Source organism: Notothenia coriiceps, unplaced genomic scaffold (assembly GCF_000735185.1).
Source record: "Notothenia coriiceps isolate Sejong01 unplaced genomic scaffold, NC01 NC01_scaffold00006916, whole genome shotgun sequence".
Classification (NCBI taxonomy): Eukaryota; Metazoa; Chordata; class Actinopteri; order Perciformes; family Nototheniidae; genus Notothenia; species Notothenia coriiceps.
The window spans coordinates 62,254-78,586 of NW_011339617.1; the positions used below are offsets into that span (position 1 = coordinate 62,254).

General features: G+C 41.6%; 1 protein-coding gene across 2 annotated transcripts in view; it reads right to left on the reverse strand.

Moving 5' to 3' along the window:
* ndst3 (N-deacetylase/N-sulfotransferase (heparan glucosaminyl) 3) overlaps positions 1-16,333 on the reverse strand; it is a 46,092-nt gene that overhangs the window by 7,988 nt on the left and 21,771 nt on the right. For both annotated transcript variants that reach the window (XM_010769297.1, XM_010769298.1), the window contains exons 6-12: positions 14,160-14,288; positions 7,565-7,747; positions 6,931-7,027; positions 5,911-6,034; positions 5,229-5,403; positions 4,647-4,817; positions 4,174-4,283 (exon numbers count right to left, since the gene is read on the reverse strand). In XM_010769297.1, the coding sequence (XP_010767599.1) occupies positions 4,174-4,283; positions 4,647-4,817; positions 5,229-5,403; positions 5,911-6,034; positions 6,931-7,027; positions 7,565-7,747; positions 14,160-14,288 (989 nt within the window). The remainder of the gene's footprint in view (positions 1-4,173; positions 4,284-4,646; positions 4,818-5,228; positions 5,404-5,910; positions 6,035-6,930; positions 7,028-7,564; positions 7,748-14,159; positions 14,289-16,333) is intronic.

Below are 16,333 nucleotides of genomic sequence, written 5' to 3' on the forward strand. Positions count from 1 at the left end.
CGCTAAGTTTCGACGCCATTAAATAGAAACGAATGTAAAAGTATTAGAACCTTAGATGACTGTAAATGTATGGAACAATGGACCGAGTTCAACCACCGAGACCCCAACAACACACTGGTGGTGAACTCTTAACAGCATAAAAAATTCTTTTTCACAAAGAATACACGTAGAAGTTTTTGAGAGTAGTTGACTGCATAAATTTGTAACAGTGTCGAAGTGTCCTATCCATGGGACAGTCGTAATTCTGTCACAAATAAAGGTAAGGTGAGAGACCACCGACACAGGACGGGAGACAACGTAAGTGACTTGTGCTTAATGTTAGGACGCAGGAGAAGATCAACAGTAATACGTCAAGTCCATTTCGTGCCAATTAATAATATAATAGACTGAGTTATTATATTATGTACTGAAACTCTCATCCGTAGATTCGTAAATTGTGTTGATAATTGATGAATAGTGCCGCTGCCACATGACTCGGAATTAAAAAAAAAAGTAAAAGGGTAAATAATAAATAACGATCCCCCGGGGAATCACCACTCGCCCCGGGGATTCGCCGGCGAATAGCGAATTACACAGCCCGGCCGAGACCGCTGTCCTGGACACAACCAGAGAGGGTCTTATTCTACTGAGACCCCTTTCGTGCGTGTGTGGTAGGAGAATATAAAGAAAAACACAAAAAATCATACTTTCGACACAAAAGGAACGCAAGCGTCGAGAACAAAAACTGTACCGGCAAGGACTCTGGAAGGGAGTTTGCCACCATCTGGACCGGGGCCTTCAGAGAGTCTCACCGGAAGCACTAAGCCACTACATAAAACAAACAATGAACATAGTAATTTTGTTTAATAACCAAATTGAACGTAAGACCACAAAGAATTAGGAAGGGAAAAATGCTTAAATGGGTCGATGGTTTGCTGTGCGACTCTGCTCCAACCAAATTTGTAGGAGGATTAGGGTTGTCCTGGGGTGTGGTATGGAACGGAGTCTTCACCCCTCGTAAAGTTTACGTTTTACCCCCCCCCCCCCACGATCACCTGCGGCCTCGACAATCTAATTGTAATTGTACGATAACATCAACAAGTTCACGTGACCGGAACGCCGGACATCGTGGCGGAACTCTCGTATACACACCTGACCTGGACGTAAAATGTCTTTCCTCACTCGTCCTCATCCATCAGCTAAGAACAGCACACATTTAGACTAAAACAGTCTTTAGCCTCTTTATACTGGGGGCCCCCTTGGCCCTCTCCCGTTACTTTAGCCCTCAGAGGGCGCTTTTCATTTAGATTGTATGACAAAGTGTTTATTTAATATATCTGGCTATCTATAGCTACTTGCTAACGGTTTAGCTTACCCCGCGATTCAAAGTAACGTCAATTTAGCTGTAATTTATGCTTTGCTTACATGTTCGCATAATTTAGTAGTTTACTGACATTTACATACCTTGTTTACCTGGCTCAAGTGGTGGCTCTGGGGTTGTTGTGTGAGCCACCACTTGAGAGTTGTCGTATTTTTTAAGAAAATGTTTTCTTATGTCCATCTTCAAAAACTGAGTCTGACTGACTGTTTATTTTAAACATTGTCACAGCTCACAGGATAGGTACCTGTCAGCCAATAAGACAGATGTTTATTTCCATTCAACTCTCTGGTTGGTCTGGTGTCTTGCCTCTGTTGCATTCACTGAACAAGGGAAATTACAATCCTGTCCTCCTCTCTTGTGTCATGATGAGGTTCAGTTAAAGCACGGTTAATGTATTATATTATTGACTCAATAATATAATGCATGCCTTTGAGAGTAGGCAATCTAGGTATATTAACACAAATAATTAAACATGCTTATCACGGCGACGGTGTACTGAGATTTATTTTTTTATTTAACATTATATTTTTTTTTGTTGCTAGGGGGCCCCTTAGTGGCTGCGTGGCCCTAAGCGGCCGCTTATGTCGCTTAATGGGTCGGGCCGGCTCTGCGAGTCATCATTACCTGTGTTCGAGTCTGAGTTCAAGTCACCCAAGGAGTGTTCGAGTCGAGTCCGAGTCATCATTACCTGTGTTCGAGTCCGAGTCCAAGTCTGAGTCACCCAAGAAGAGTCCAAGTCAAGTCCGAGTCACAAGTCTTCATGTATTAATCTTCGTGGATATATGTGTTGAAATGTAGCTTCTCCTCTACATTGCTTTTATCCTGTCATGTTATACTAATCTTTCTATTGAACTGCTGTGAAGCTAGTTTGGCTACAATTCTTGTATAAAAGGTGCTATACAAATATAAAGCTTATTACTAATATTAATATTATTATTTGTATTATTGTAAATTACCTTTAATATGTCTAACTATATTTAAAATGAGTTACCTTTTAGAAAAGTGATTATATTTGTATGCCAATATTTTTCTTATGGTAAAGTTTTCATTTTGCACTTTAATTTTGATAGTAATAAGATCGGGACTCTTGTTTTTGAAGGAACTTTTACCGGAAGTCAATGGACAACGGAGCAGTGTAAACACACATGTATAATGACGGATAGATGACGAAGAAATTAACATACTAAATAGTTGCATTCGGTTTTTAGCACCTGGCTGATAAGGGCCTACGTTCTTACGTTGGAAATGATTGTATCCAAGCAAGGGTGTGCAATAAACAGATACCCTGGTCGTTTCTCAATGTCGAGTAAAGCTGCTCCAGAGCCACTAGTTTGAAATGAGCGAGACCGACGCAGACCTGCGCAATTGCGACCGCCGTCTTGCTAGTGCCTTGCATGATGATGGTTAGTCATTTTGTCCGACTTGCTCTGGAGACTCGACTGCATGAAACGTTGAAATCTCGCGGGACAAAGACGCCGGCAGCCTTGAGAGCGAGGCGGCGCAGTTTCTCTCCACGGGCTGCAGAAGCGAAATGCTTGATGGGAAACAACTCGCTGGTATCTCCAGCTGAGCGCTCATTGGTGGTTTTTACCCCGTGCTGCTGATGAAGCTCTCCAATTGGCTCGGCAAAAGTTTGTTGTTGTTTTGTGTCAGTTTTACGTCACCACTTCCATTCACATTTTTCATCATTGTTCCACAATGTTTATCATCATGAAATTAATATCTATATATTTTATACTATACTTGCACTGCTTACCGTTTTCATAACTTAACTTTATATATCTTAGCATATTCATACACACTGTTCATACTGCTCACAGGCTGCTGTGTCTATATTCATACCCCTCACTGTTTATTCATCATTCACTTCATTATATATTTTATTCTGTAGATTGTGAACATTACTTTTCACTTTAATGCTTCTTGCACTCCTGGTTAGAAGCTAAACTGCATTTCGTTGTCTCAGTAGCCTACCTGCAATCTGTGCAATAACAATAAAGTTGAATCTAATCTTGAGCAGGAACTTACTTAGTACATACGTATCTGACATTAACGATTAAACACATTTTTGCATTCTTTATAAATGCAAACCGAGTCAAGCCGACTCCGAGAGGAGAGACTCCTCTGGAGATCAGAAGAGAGAAACTTGCTCTGTCATAGGCCTACTGGGTCAGGCTACAAGGAAGTGGAGAGGAAAATATCACAAACAGAATACTACAGGATTGCAGGGAATATACAAAGTTCCAGGGGCGTGGGTTTGGCTGGACAAGTAAGGAGAGAACGAGGGCATATGCAGTGGAGACCATAACGTTTGCCAAAGCAAGCCCATTTAGCAGTGTTCCCCCTGTTAGCCTTTTACACAATTCTTTGTTTTCCGAGGCTAGGAAGGATTCTTATTTATTTTATTCCATTATTATTGTACTCCAATTGTGTTATTTAATATTGTAGTTATTGCCTGTACAGCACTTTGGTCAACTGAAGGTTGTTTTAAATGTGCTATATAAATAAATAAAGATTGAGCAATTGACTCGGAAGACATATGCTACCAAGCAAGCGTCCTCGACATTGAGAAACACCCACTGTCTGTTGTGGTTTTCAAACACAACCTGGCACCAAAAACTGGCAAAGAAGAGGTGTCTCAGTTTAAGGCCCCACTGTTCACCAGTAGATGGCAGGATTCACAAAAATGTGGGTTTGGATTGTTAGAACCTTAATATCTAATCATTCATATGATGCATTCCAGGTTAAAGGTGCGCCTACCACAGGAGCCCTGAGGTGGAACAGACTGGTGAGAGAAAGGAATAGAGACTTACGTAAGAGCCTGGGAGTAGTTGAAGTGAGGAGTGACTCCCAGGAACTTCTGGACTTCATCCATCACTGCTGCAGGGTCAGTTCTCAGCTGATGGCCATCTATGATCATGACCTAAACACAGATACATTCATACTGTAACAATGGGTACTATTTACAAGCTAGTAAGGTAGTAACAACTAACTTTGGTACTGAACAAAGGTAATGGCATGGTGGCAGCTTATTTGTGTAACAACATCTACAATTCAGGTAAAGCAGTAGTAAGTGTAACATTGTGTAACACCCATCTAAGTTAATTGTAATCTAATAATATTGTTAGCCATTCCTTCAGTTACATTTGTAATAATCAATACACTATATAGAAGGAAAAAAAAGGTCCCTTTCATTCACTTTCTTCCAAATATAATAACCAAAAATATGTTTAACATACACATTTAGAATAAAAAAAAGTGCATGTATGTCTGTGCCTGTGCATACCTGGTTAGCAGGGTAGTAAGTGAGCCACCTGTCTAGGTGAGAGGAGTACAGACCGGGGAGGAGACAGCGGTTCTGCAGGGAGCGGAGCTCGGCCGGGGCTCCCTGTCTTGCACTAATGACATCATAGAAGGTGAAGCGCAGGGCTGCATGGTCCTCATGAGCTCTTTGATGCTAGGAACGTAATCAGATTCAGCCATATATGCTTAAAAAATGCCCTCTTATTGTACAATTGATCTCATTCCTCCTCTTAAACATGCACTAGTATATTTTAAACCTGGATGGACACCATCTTTTGTTGTTAATGACATAACATTTGAGCAGGTATGCTGTTGAAATGCATGTCTTATTAATCAAAAGGACTTAAGCAAGAGATTTCAGGTTCCTGTGAAATGTTTCGCACTGAGATGTTTAATAAAAATCATGTTCATTAACTCCAGATTCACAGCTTCAACTCCAAACTTAATTAAAATCAATACAGAGATAAAGCAGGTCATCTAATGAAGCAGGGAGCTTATGAGAGTAAAAAAAGAACAACATTTATCAATCAAATATCAAATACATTTTGTGTGTTTTTGTACATACCTGATACCAGCTGTAGGCCCTGTCGGAGGGGTTGATAAGCAGGGTGATGATCTTGGCCTTGGGCAGCAGGGCAGCGGCTCGCCGGGGGGACTCTTCTGAGGGGAAGTAGTTAGCACTCTTCTCAAATAGGAAGTCAGTGCTAACATTAGAGGGCACAGGGAAAAACTCCATGTACCTGAGGCAAGAGACAAACAGAACATTGAAAGGAAATGCTACATAAACACACTTGTGATACACACCTCATACAGAAGGACAACAGCATTACACATCCTTTTTAAAGTCAGATACAGTCACAAAAGAATGGCCTTGTGCATAGACAACAAGCCTAAAATTGAATTGATAGCATATTTTCAATGTGTTTAATGACACAATTTAAGAGTTAAAGCTTTTCTGGATGACTTTGGAGATTGCACCAGCTGTGTCTCTGTCAGCTAAGTAACACATTTATGGGTCAATTTAGGCAGCCATATGTCTGCAGGCTTAAAATATCACTGTGAAGATGTTTTTGAACTGTTTTGATCTGCTTAATGTATCATTGAAATCTGCAAGACACATTCAAGTATATAACAACCTTGCAAAAATGAAAAGTGGATGTCTATAATGTCCCTGTTCACCTTAGGTTTCACCAATTAAAAGGAACAGAGTGCATGAAAGATAGGTGTGTGTGTGTCTGTGCTCTCACCAGTCAATTCCTTTGTGGTAGTTATTGGTGTTGAAGAACTGGACCTCCTCATAAGTCTTTGGACTGGGAAAGTTACTGGAGATGGAGGGATGCATGAGTAGGAAGAGATAAAGTGCTGTCGTTCCTGGAAGAAAGGGCATAATTCATAACTGGCTCGTTAATTCAGCTCAGTAGAGAGATGTCTGTGTGTGTGCGTCAGTATGTGTGAGAGCTGTCATCCACTGATCCATATTGGATGATCTTTTTCCTCGGCAAGATTGCTGATAATGCTGTGTGTGTGTGTGTGTGTGTGTGTGTGTGTGTGTGTGTGTGTGTGTGTGTGTGTGTGTGTGTGTGTGTGTGTGTGTGTGTGTGTGTGTGTGTGTGTGTGTGTGTGTGATGATGATCACAGGCCTCCCCATCAACTCTTTCAAAAGCGTTTGACACCAATAAGCACTGGGGCTTTGGTCGTGCCCTCTGTCTCACCCTCAGCAGTCCTCTTTTCACCCTGTCCCCCTAACACTACTCCTATGCATTGTATTACATCCCCTCACCCTGTTTCCTATTTGCTCCAACATCTCTTTCATTGCGAGGCACACACCGCAATAAAACGAGAACCGTAGTTGTTGTAAGAGTGCTAACGTTGCTGTAGTGACCCCTCCTCCCATTTAGTAAACCATCATCTGGTAATTAGCAGCATTGTAGGACCTCCTCACCTCTCACATCAAACACCGGCAATTAGAATTCATGAGATAACATGAAGGCTGCTCTATAGAGCCAAGTAGCGTAAATAGATTAGAGATCTCCTTTTTTTGTCTCTTTCAAAGAAAGAAAGCCATACAAGGAGAGGTTTGTGGCTCAGCACTGTATCTCTGTGCATCTAAAGTAGATAGTGGGTAGAAGAAAGGAGGTAAGAGCCTCCTCCTTTGTCTCCCTTTGGCAGGACCAAGGGAGCTGTGGGGATTAGATGAACAGGCTCTGATGTTGATGATCTCGACACCTGGGCACACAGAAGAGGTGTCTCTGTTGTGTGTAGCTCACCTGTTTTCTGTGGCCCTATGACCATGAACTTGGGTAACCTGTCACAGGTTTTCTCTTTAGACCAGATGTCTTTATGTCGTTTGTCATCACAAGGGTTCTTAAGAGGCAAAGACGTAGGAATAGAGGTTAGACTCATGGTGTAGGCTGCATATAGAGATCAAGTATAAACATACATGGCAATTATTGAGTTCATAGTATTTACTACATAGAATGACTGATTTATATTATTGTTTCACTTACTTACAGAAAGCTATTTAATCTTGAATTCATTCTTTTTCAGACGTGTGAGACAAAGTTAGCACGGTGTAGAATGAATTCTCCATAAACCATCATAAATTTGACTATGACATTTGGGCCATTTATCGTATACACTTTGCAATTGTGTTTGGTGACATGTTCATTCTATGGAAAGATAAAACATAATAATATTGCATTTTTTCTTTCGTTTTTAACATACAAAAGAGAACAGTTTTGATCTGCTCACTTTCCACATCAAACAGCTTTTACAACCTGTGTTATTCCTGAACATCATTGAATCCACATAATAACACTGAATTGTACATAAAAAAAATGTACAGGCAAGTGCAAAAACACACAAGCCAGTACATGTGTTCAAATATTCAAGCAAACACACCTGCCAGAGTGGATTCCTTTGTTCCGGAAAAAGCTGGAAGTACTTGTGTGCAAGCTGCAGCGGTGGGAGTGTGTGGAGTTTCAGGTTGGTCCAGGATCGAATGAAGGAAGCCAGGTGGACAAAAGTGTAAAGACCCAGCCGATCATTGCCATAGTTAGACAGATGCGTCATGAATATACTGATCTAGGGTGGAAAACAGAGACAGAGTAGTGTTATAGAGAGGAAAGGAGAAATAAATGGAGAGAAGGAAATCACAAACTGTTGTGTGCAAAATTGTGATAAAGTCAAAATATCATTTCCCAAGTTCCCATGTTTGTTATTAAAAAAAAAGGGAGTGCGGTAAATCTAATTATTGTTGTTGTGACTGCAGTGGAAAGCTGAGATTATTTCTCAGTGTGTGATGATTTTAAAGTCACTAACAGAGCAGTCCATTGGGTATCAACATTTGCTACCACTTTTCAAAGAGTCACACTCACTTTTTGTGATGCAAGACTATAATAACTTTTGGCGCAATACAGTTTCAAATATAAAGAGAAAAACAGATAAAGAAAAGCTGATGTATTTACCACTGACAGATAAAGCTGAGGAGGCAGCACAATACTCCTCATAGCCACCGGGTGATGGGAGAGATGCAGCTACACACAGGGAAAGTGTTTCCGAGGGTGTTGGTGTGTGTTCATGATAGTTAATGTGTGTGAGGGAGAAGGAGAGACTTAGAGGGAGTGAAGGAGCGATAGTGTGTTGGTCCAGGCTATATGTCCACGCCTCAGTGCTTTTATAGACTGATCAAAGAGACAAGCTAAGATAGCTGCTACAAACACACACACACACACACACACACACACACACACACACACACACACACACACACACACACACACACACACACACAGACACACTCCTTTTGTGATTGGAGGGAGCTTGGGAACGTGAAGCGTCTGGATGAAACGGTAACATCAGCCATTAAGATATGAATTATTTGGTGTGTGTGAGTGTGTGCATGGATGATTGTAAGTATATTTAGGAGAATGTCTACTATGAATGTGAATGAACACACACATACACAGAAAAAGACACACACAAGCACACACAGTGAATTTCCTGGTGACAGAGGACTGTCGGTGCTCCTCTTTAACGCTGAAGGTTGCTGCAGATACAAAGCGACACAGTGTCGGGGTTTGATGGATCAGCGTCCGGCCGACCTGGAAAGCTGTTCGGAATACTGATTGCCCCCGAATACTAATGTTTGTGTGTGTGTGTGAAACACTGTGGGAGGGCCTGTGGCTATTTGTTTGTCTTTGTGACAAAGAACGCAACAGAGAAGGAACAGAGAAGAGCAAGGGTATGCATGTCAGAGCCATTTTTCATGTGTGTGTCAGCATAATTGTTTATGCAGCTGTGCGTTTGCGTTGTTAGGGCAAATGTGTGCATCTGCCAGCTCCTTCCTATCTTGTGCTCAATCTAAGCTAACCAGCAACGCATCATCCAGCAGCGCCTGCTTCATATCAATCCGGGTGATGTTAGGGCAACAATGAGGAACCACTGTCAAGGTATCACCAAGCACTCAACCAGGAACAACAGAAACACAAGCCATTAGGAAATGTTTGCTTGCTCGTCCTTTCCAATGACAACAATGTCAAAACACAGAAACCTTGCTCTTCGAAGCATGGATGGAGAACTAGAAGCACTGCTCTAAGAAGAGTGTAAGAATTCAATTTGACAGCGTCTCACAGGAGACATCTATTCACATTTGGGATTGAGAAGGGATTTTCTTAAGGCATGCAGCCGTGTTTGAGAGTGTGTGTGTAAAATGAAACGTTTTTTACTAATACACTACAAATGCAGACAAATCTGACCTGCGCAATCACAGGCTGTAAACCATTTCAGAGTCCACTTCTCCCTTTTTGTGTTGTTTTGTGCTTTTTCTAAAGCAGGCAAGGTGATCAAAAAGTGATTTATGTACCCTTCAAATCACTCAATACCCTATGATATTTGGCCGAGGCTGTGAGGTACTGTATGTGTGTGTGTGCCGATGTGTGTGCATGAAAGTAATAGAGAGGGAGAGAGAGAGAATGAGAGCGAGAGCGAGAGACAGAGAGAGAATCTGGGTGTTATTGAACATGGAAACATTCATTATGGAGCTTAAGCACTGGCTGCCAGATTAAACAAAGGGGGAGAGAAAAGATGATTTGTGTTTGTAATTGGAGAACTGTAGAAAAAGAGGAGGAATAAAAGGACAAAGGGGTAACAAAGGGAAACACAGAGAGAATGCCATTGGCAGGTGAGTGTGAATTAAAAAAAAAAAAGCCATTGGAGAGATTTTTAATCTCCTGACACAGTGCAACCCCCAATCCCTTTTGGTGGAAGAAATCACAGTGGGTAAGAATGAACTGAACCGTATAAACCTTTTCTCTTCGCATCTGGTGCCATGTCTAGTTTGGAGAATTTTGAATTGCTTTGAGTCCTCCATGTGCATTTGATAAAGGATATTTCGCTTATAATTTAACACCAGAATTGGGCTCAAATCATACTTGGAACTGGACTTGGAGAGGAAGTGTGAAAAGTGAGAGAAATAAACCCAACCCTGCAGCTTTTAATCTGTGTCCCTTGTCTGTTCTTCTCATTGCTCCTAAGCAGCTTCATCTCCTCCCTCTTCTCTCTTCATTTTAATGTCTTGCTCTCACTCTCTCATCTGCTCTACTTTACCATTTTTTTTCCTTTCACCTCTCCTCTCTCCGATCTCATGCTGACCTAGATGCTCTGATGAAGCATGTCAAAGCAACATGGAGTGATGTTCTTCAAAATCCATGCACACATGAGCACACAAACACTCACATACACACAAATGTCACGTCTGGGAAGATTAGGAGAACACCAGTCATGTATTTGAGTTTGTGACATGTTTCAATCCCCTCTGACATGATTGCATTTGTGAAGGAATTACTTGTTTTACTGGCCCTTGGTTGATAACGTTTTTTCCACTTTTCCATCTTTATTTCTGGCTATCCTTTTGCCCCTTGACTACTGCATTTCACTCCCAGTATGTCTCTGCACTCTCTCTCCTTCAATGTGTAGCTGTAGCAGCCTGTTTCCCATTACAGAGCACTTAGTTCCACATACATTTCCCCCTGATTGAATTGTTATTGCTACTAAAAAAAGAAGCCTACACCACACCCGACCGACCCCCCCCCCCCGCTTGGTTTTATTCTCTACCTCCATTCTTGCTCTTGCAGTGTCTCTCTCGTTTTTTCTCACAGTTCATCTAGCTGTCTCTATCTCATCAGTTGATAATTGCAAGCTGAACATCAATAGCAAATGATTTCGATACAATTTATTCTGCCTGTTCCAGTCAACATCTTCTGGCCCTTTCCATTCTGCCATCTTTCACTCCTTTGCACTCACTTTGTAATTTCTCCTCCTGTTTGGATTGTAGGGTATTGTGCGTGTGCGTGTGCGTGTGCGTGTGCGTGTGTGTGTGTGTGTGTGTGTGTGTGTGTGTGTGTGTGTGTGTGTGTGTGTGTGTGTGTGTGTGTGTGTGTGTGTGTGTGTGTGTGTGTGTGTGTGTGTGTGTTGATGAGCTGCCAAAGCTTTCAGTAGCAATCAGCAGGACTCTTGAAAAGGAAGAAGTGGAAATGAGACAAAAAGAAGTGCGGAGAGATTCACATGTGTGAACAACATGAACGGGAAAAGAAAATAATATTAGAAAGAGAAAGAGAAAGAAAGAGTTTGAGGATAGGTAGGAGACATGGGGGTGCGCACTGGGTAAAACTGAGACCTAGGAGGAAGCGAGGGAGATTGTGCTGATATTTGGTGTTTGGTTAATAAGCTTAGTGGCAGAGCTAAGCGCTAAATGTCAGCCCTGATATATGTCTACAGCTCTGCTTATGTCAGCTATACACACATTTATAGAAACATACACATGCACACATACGCAGATACTTGGATGCTGACACGAAAGCATATGCAATGTTTGTGCGTGTGTGTGCGCGTGCGTGTGCGTGTGTGTGTGTGTGTGTGTGTGTGTGTGTGTGTGTGTGTGTGTGTGTGCCTGCATGTGCACCACTTCCTCTCTGTATGTGTCTGGATTCTCAAGTGACACAAGATGCCGTGACCTGAAAATTAAATCTCAATCTGTCTGCCACCTTCTCACCCTGCTCTCCCTGCCCCCACCCCCCCTCCATCTCGTCTTGTCCTCTCTCTCTCTCTCTCTCTCTCCCTCACCCTTCTCTCACCATCTCTCTGGCCATTTATCGGGAAATGACTTGTGCCCTATTGGCTGTTTGCAGAGTCTAGGTCGTCCAATCGATTGTCGAGCTGATTTGAGACAGGGAGCTCAATGCTCAATGCTGATGCAGCCCGAAATGATGCAAAAGTATCCAAACGCACACAGACTTTCAACACATGTGCGTACGCATGCACACAAACATAGTTGATGCAGTCACAAACACACACTCAAGTGTTTGGTTGCTGTCAGTGTTTTACCCTCACCACTGGCCATATGTGATTTAAAGTCGCTAAATGGAAAGTGACAATGTTACCAATGTGCAGATCATCAAACAATAGGAAACCCCCCAGGGGACTAAAGCAGTGAGCCACAGAACACTATTGATTACGCACAAAGTGCACACACTAATGAAAGCTTTTGTTCCTGCACATGGAAACATAATGGAGAGAAGTAAAAATAAATCATCTGTCTCTATGTATCTGTGACCGTGTGCGTATTGACGTACGTCATTGCAACACAAGCCTCTTCATTAAGAGATAGAACAAGATGAGGGTTTCATTTCGTATGACACTGATTAAGAAAGTGAGGTAGTTAGAGAGAAGGATGTGGAAAACAGAGAAAAAACGTAATTAGCGTGTTGCTGGCTCTCAGGAAGAATTTCAAACCCTTATCCCTGTGTGTGTGTGTGTGTGTGTGTGTGTGTGTGTGTGTGTGTGTGTGTGTGTGTGTGTGATGAAGAAAATTAAAGAGAATGTGCTGTGCAGATGCATCCCTTGGGGATTCTGAGATATGTTGAGATGACATCATTGGTGGGAGAACGATGTCCGGGCCTCTATTAAGAGACAAAGGAGTCACTGTATCATTTTCACTGTTATGCGTTTGACTTCCTTAATAAATGACAACCATCATAGGTCTTTAGTATTTAAATATTAATAAGAAAAATTGGCTTTTTTTCTCTAGTTTTTGTTCTTAGGGTAATTTCTGGTAATGATAGGCTGAGGTTATATGGATTTTTAGCCAAAATACTTTTTATTCCCTATTACAATATATGCTAAAAACAGCAGTCAGAAGGACTATAATAGGCACATGTGACCGTTTATCTGGAACACCTTTCCCAGGGACTTCTTGTATACAAATCACTCACCCCCCCTACTGTAAATAAAAAGCCAACCACCTAGTTCTTAGTCTATTATTAGAAAACCGTACTAAGGGAAATGTAAAAACACTTAACAATTATTTTTTACCAAAGGCATTTTCTCCCATGAAAGTGCAATGGGACAAAGAGAAGTTAGAAAAATCGAAATTAAACAACAGTCATAGTTCTTATAAAACGGATATAACTCCTATTTTGTTAAATCAATCTTCAATATATAGAAGTAGAAGCTAATACAGCATTTCTGTCATGTATAATTATCAACTCAAGATAGTTACACATTGTGCTCAAAGGGAGAAACAGGGATGCACTGACATGTGAAGACACAGATGACGGACAGCACAAAAGAAAAAAAAATCAAACTAAATAAAACAGGGAAGAATGACAGAACCAAAGAAAAAGAAGAAAAGACTAGATTTGGTTGTTGTGGGAAGCTGCACTCAACTCTGTTATGTTGGCTGAGTTCTGACAGCTCCTCTAGTTCAGCACTCCTCTACCTGGCACTTCAATACAGCCTACTGCTGGTCTATGAGCATCTCTGGGTGTGCATGAGTGTGGATTGAGACAGAGTTCCTGGGAATTTCTATGCCTACCTTCAACTGTGTGAAGGCACGTGAGGGTGAATCTTAACTGCCACCAAAACCTAATTCTGTTCATTAATTCAAAGCAGAATCCAGTTGAGCTGACATACACAGCAGTGGTAAGCAAAAGGGGGAGTATACCTACTTGTGCGCGAGCGTGAGATTGTGTGTGTGTGTGTGAGTGTGTGTGTGTGCGTGTGACACATAGACGGTGTGACAGCAACTCCCCCTGTGGTGTGACCTAATTTAAAGTGGGGAGATGAACACAGCTCCACAGTAAGAAGCAGTCCGTGTCAGAGAAAGAGACACGTGCACACAGACACACAATCACACGCACGCACACACGCACGCACACACGCACGCACGCACATACACACACACACACAGACACACACAAAATAAAAAAGAATGAACCAGACAGAGAGGAAGTTACTTTTACAGAGAGAGAGGGAAACGAAGTTGTAACCTCTTTAAGATGCAAAAATCTAAACGGAAGTAACAGGTCTCCCTGTTTCTCACTGCGTATCGGTTTGTGTGTGTGTGTGTGTGTGTGTGTGTGTGTGTGTGTGTGTGTGTGTGTGTGTGTGTGTGTGTGTGTGTTTGTGTGTGAGTGTGTGTGTAGTTTCTCTGACTCACTGGGTTGAGAAGCAGGGTGAGAAACAGCTCTCCCCCACGAATGCTTTTGTCCAGTTCTTTAGGTCCACCAGGGTATTCCTTATAGTAGATGGTGTGAGTAAACAAGCCACAGGTCTGGCGGGGCAGCACCTACACACACAGGTTTTAAAAGGAGGAGTGGTTAATATCCTTAGTATTATCGCTTTACATAGAAAATGCAAATTAACATTCATCCGAGTTGGCTTAGGTCCCCCGGAGCCACAGAGTGTTTTCTACATTGCAAATATTCAGTAGTACTTCCTAGGAACCTGTAAACACACTCTGATGTTCCAATTTAAGTGCCATGTGAAACCAAAGTGATACAATGATTTGAGATTAAACAGCAAACTAAAGAGCCAGTTCTCTGAGGTTTTTGCTGATCATTCATCTTTTTCAAGGCAAACGTACAAACAAGCTAGATACAAAGACTTCATTTTATATAACAAAGAAAACAGCTAAAAGCATAGAAGACTAAAGGTGAAAGGATAACATGTATAAGTATAGAGTTAAGCTTTTCCACATTGCAGTTTTTAAAATAAGAGAAGCCGACAGCAGAGCAGGTCAAGGATATTCTGATGTGTTGTGTCAGCCAGCATATGGTAATGTACCTGTGGCAGTGGAGATGCACAGGTGCCAATTCTACAGATGGTTCAAGTCACATCATATTTCACAGCTGGAATTTCCACTTGTAATTAAAAAGTAAAGGTGTTATCAAGGACATTAATGATGGCTTTGCTCTATTTAGGTGTTGGACTCTGGTATTGTGTGTGCCGGCTCGCTGACACAGCTTACTGGGAAACTTCAAAAGAATGGAGCCAGCATTAAATGTTATTAGTTCCACCTGTGACTTTCTTGTGATGACGATACAATATGTTGGCTGTAAAAAGTTCAAAAGGAGTCAAACTATTTCAAGGACAATCCATTTACTGCTGTGCTGAAGCCATGAGTCCTGAACAACTGTATAGAGGAGATTACTACACCAGTAGAGACCCATGCATGTGCATGAATTAAACTGATGGAGTTAAGTCTTCCCCCTGCCTTCACCTATTTGGTATCTTGGTGACTCGTTGTTTACTGTAGCGGAGGGAGATGATAATGGATTACTGTAAATCCCACCTGGAGCAGATGCACCATGCACCCTTGGCCACTAAACACCGCCATGCCCTGTGTGAGTTACATACTCATTCATCTTTATAAACAGATTCTGCATTCATAAGTGGAATGTGTAGGCAATGGTACAAGATTGTGTCATTGGAAGCAGTCTGGTTTATATTTATTGTCTGAGTGTAACAGTCAGTGTGGAGAGTAAAAGAGGAGAAATGCCTAGGCTTAAAGGGACATTTCCTGATAAGGACTTAGCTTTTGATTGGCTTAAAATGTGTCTGTAAACTGGCTACAATGTGCAACAATCCAGTTGTAGACGTCATCTCTCAATTCCAACTCAATCCTTTCATCTCAAGGTGCTAACTGGACTGTTAAAAATGGACTTACACACAGACAATAAAGTCTTGGCCTGGTTATGGGCTTGCTACCCTGGAACCCCAGAAATATAGCCCCTTCCCCCAGAGGGCTATCGTCATCCGACCCTTCAGCTGATGGGTTCTGAGATTGCATCCTCAGCAGGGTACCACGTCTACTTAATCAGATTTTATGTATTACTACTATAGTAAATCTGTGTGGTTGATAGAGGTTTTAAACCTGACAACAACAATTACATAACTGCAATGACATGTTGAAATGACATGTGTTTACCTTATATATTCCATTTGACAAAACATTCCACTCTGAGTTTTAGAGTCAAACGTTTTTTTGGAGCGATGTAAGTGGATATTCTAAATATTCTATAATGTAAAAAAGCAAAAAAAAGTGCCCAAAACATTCAGTACATGAAAGAATCACAGATTGCATTGTCACGTGTTTAACAGTAGATGGATTCTTCTCTTTTCATTAGGTCATTAAATGAATTAAATGAACAAAAAGAGAAGAAGGTCTTTATTGGGAACTCCTTGCGGAACACTTCTCTGTGTGAATTAGAGAGTAAAAGCATGAAGCGCAGATATTGGTATATCTATAAAACACTGCAGTCGTTCACACACACACACACACACACACACACACACACACACACACACACACACACACACACACACACACAC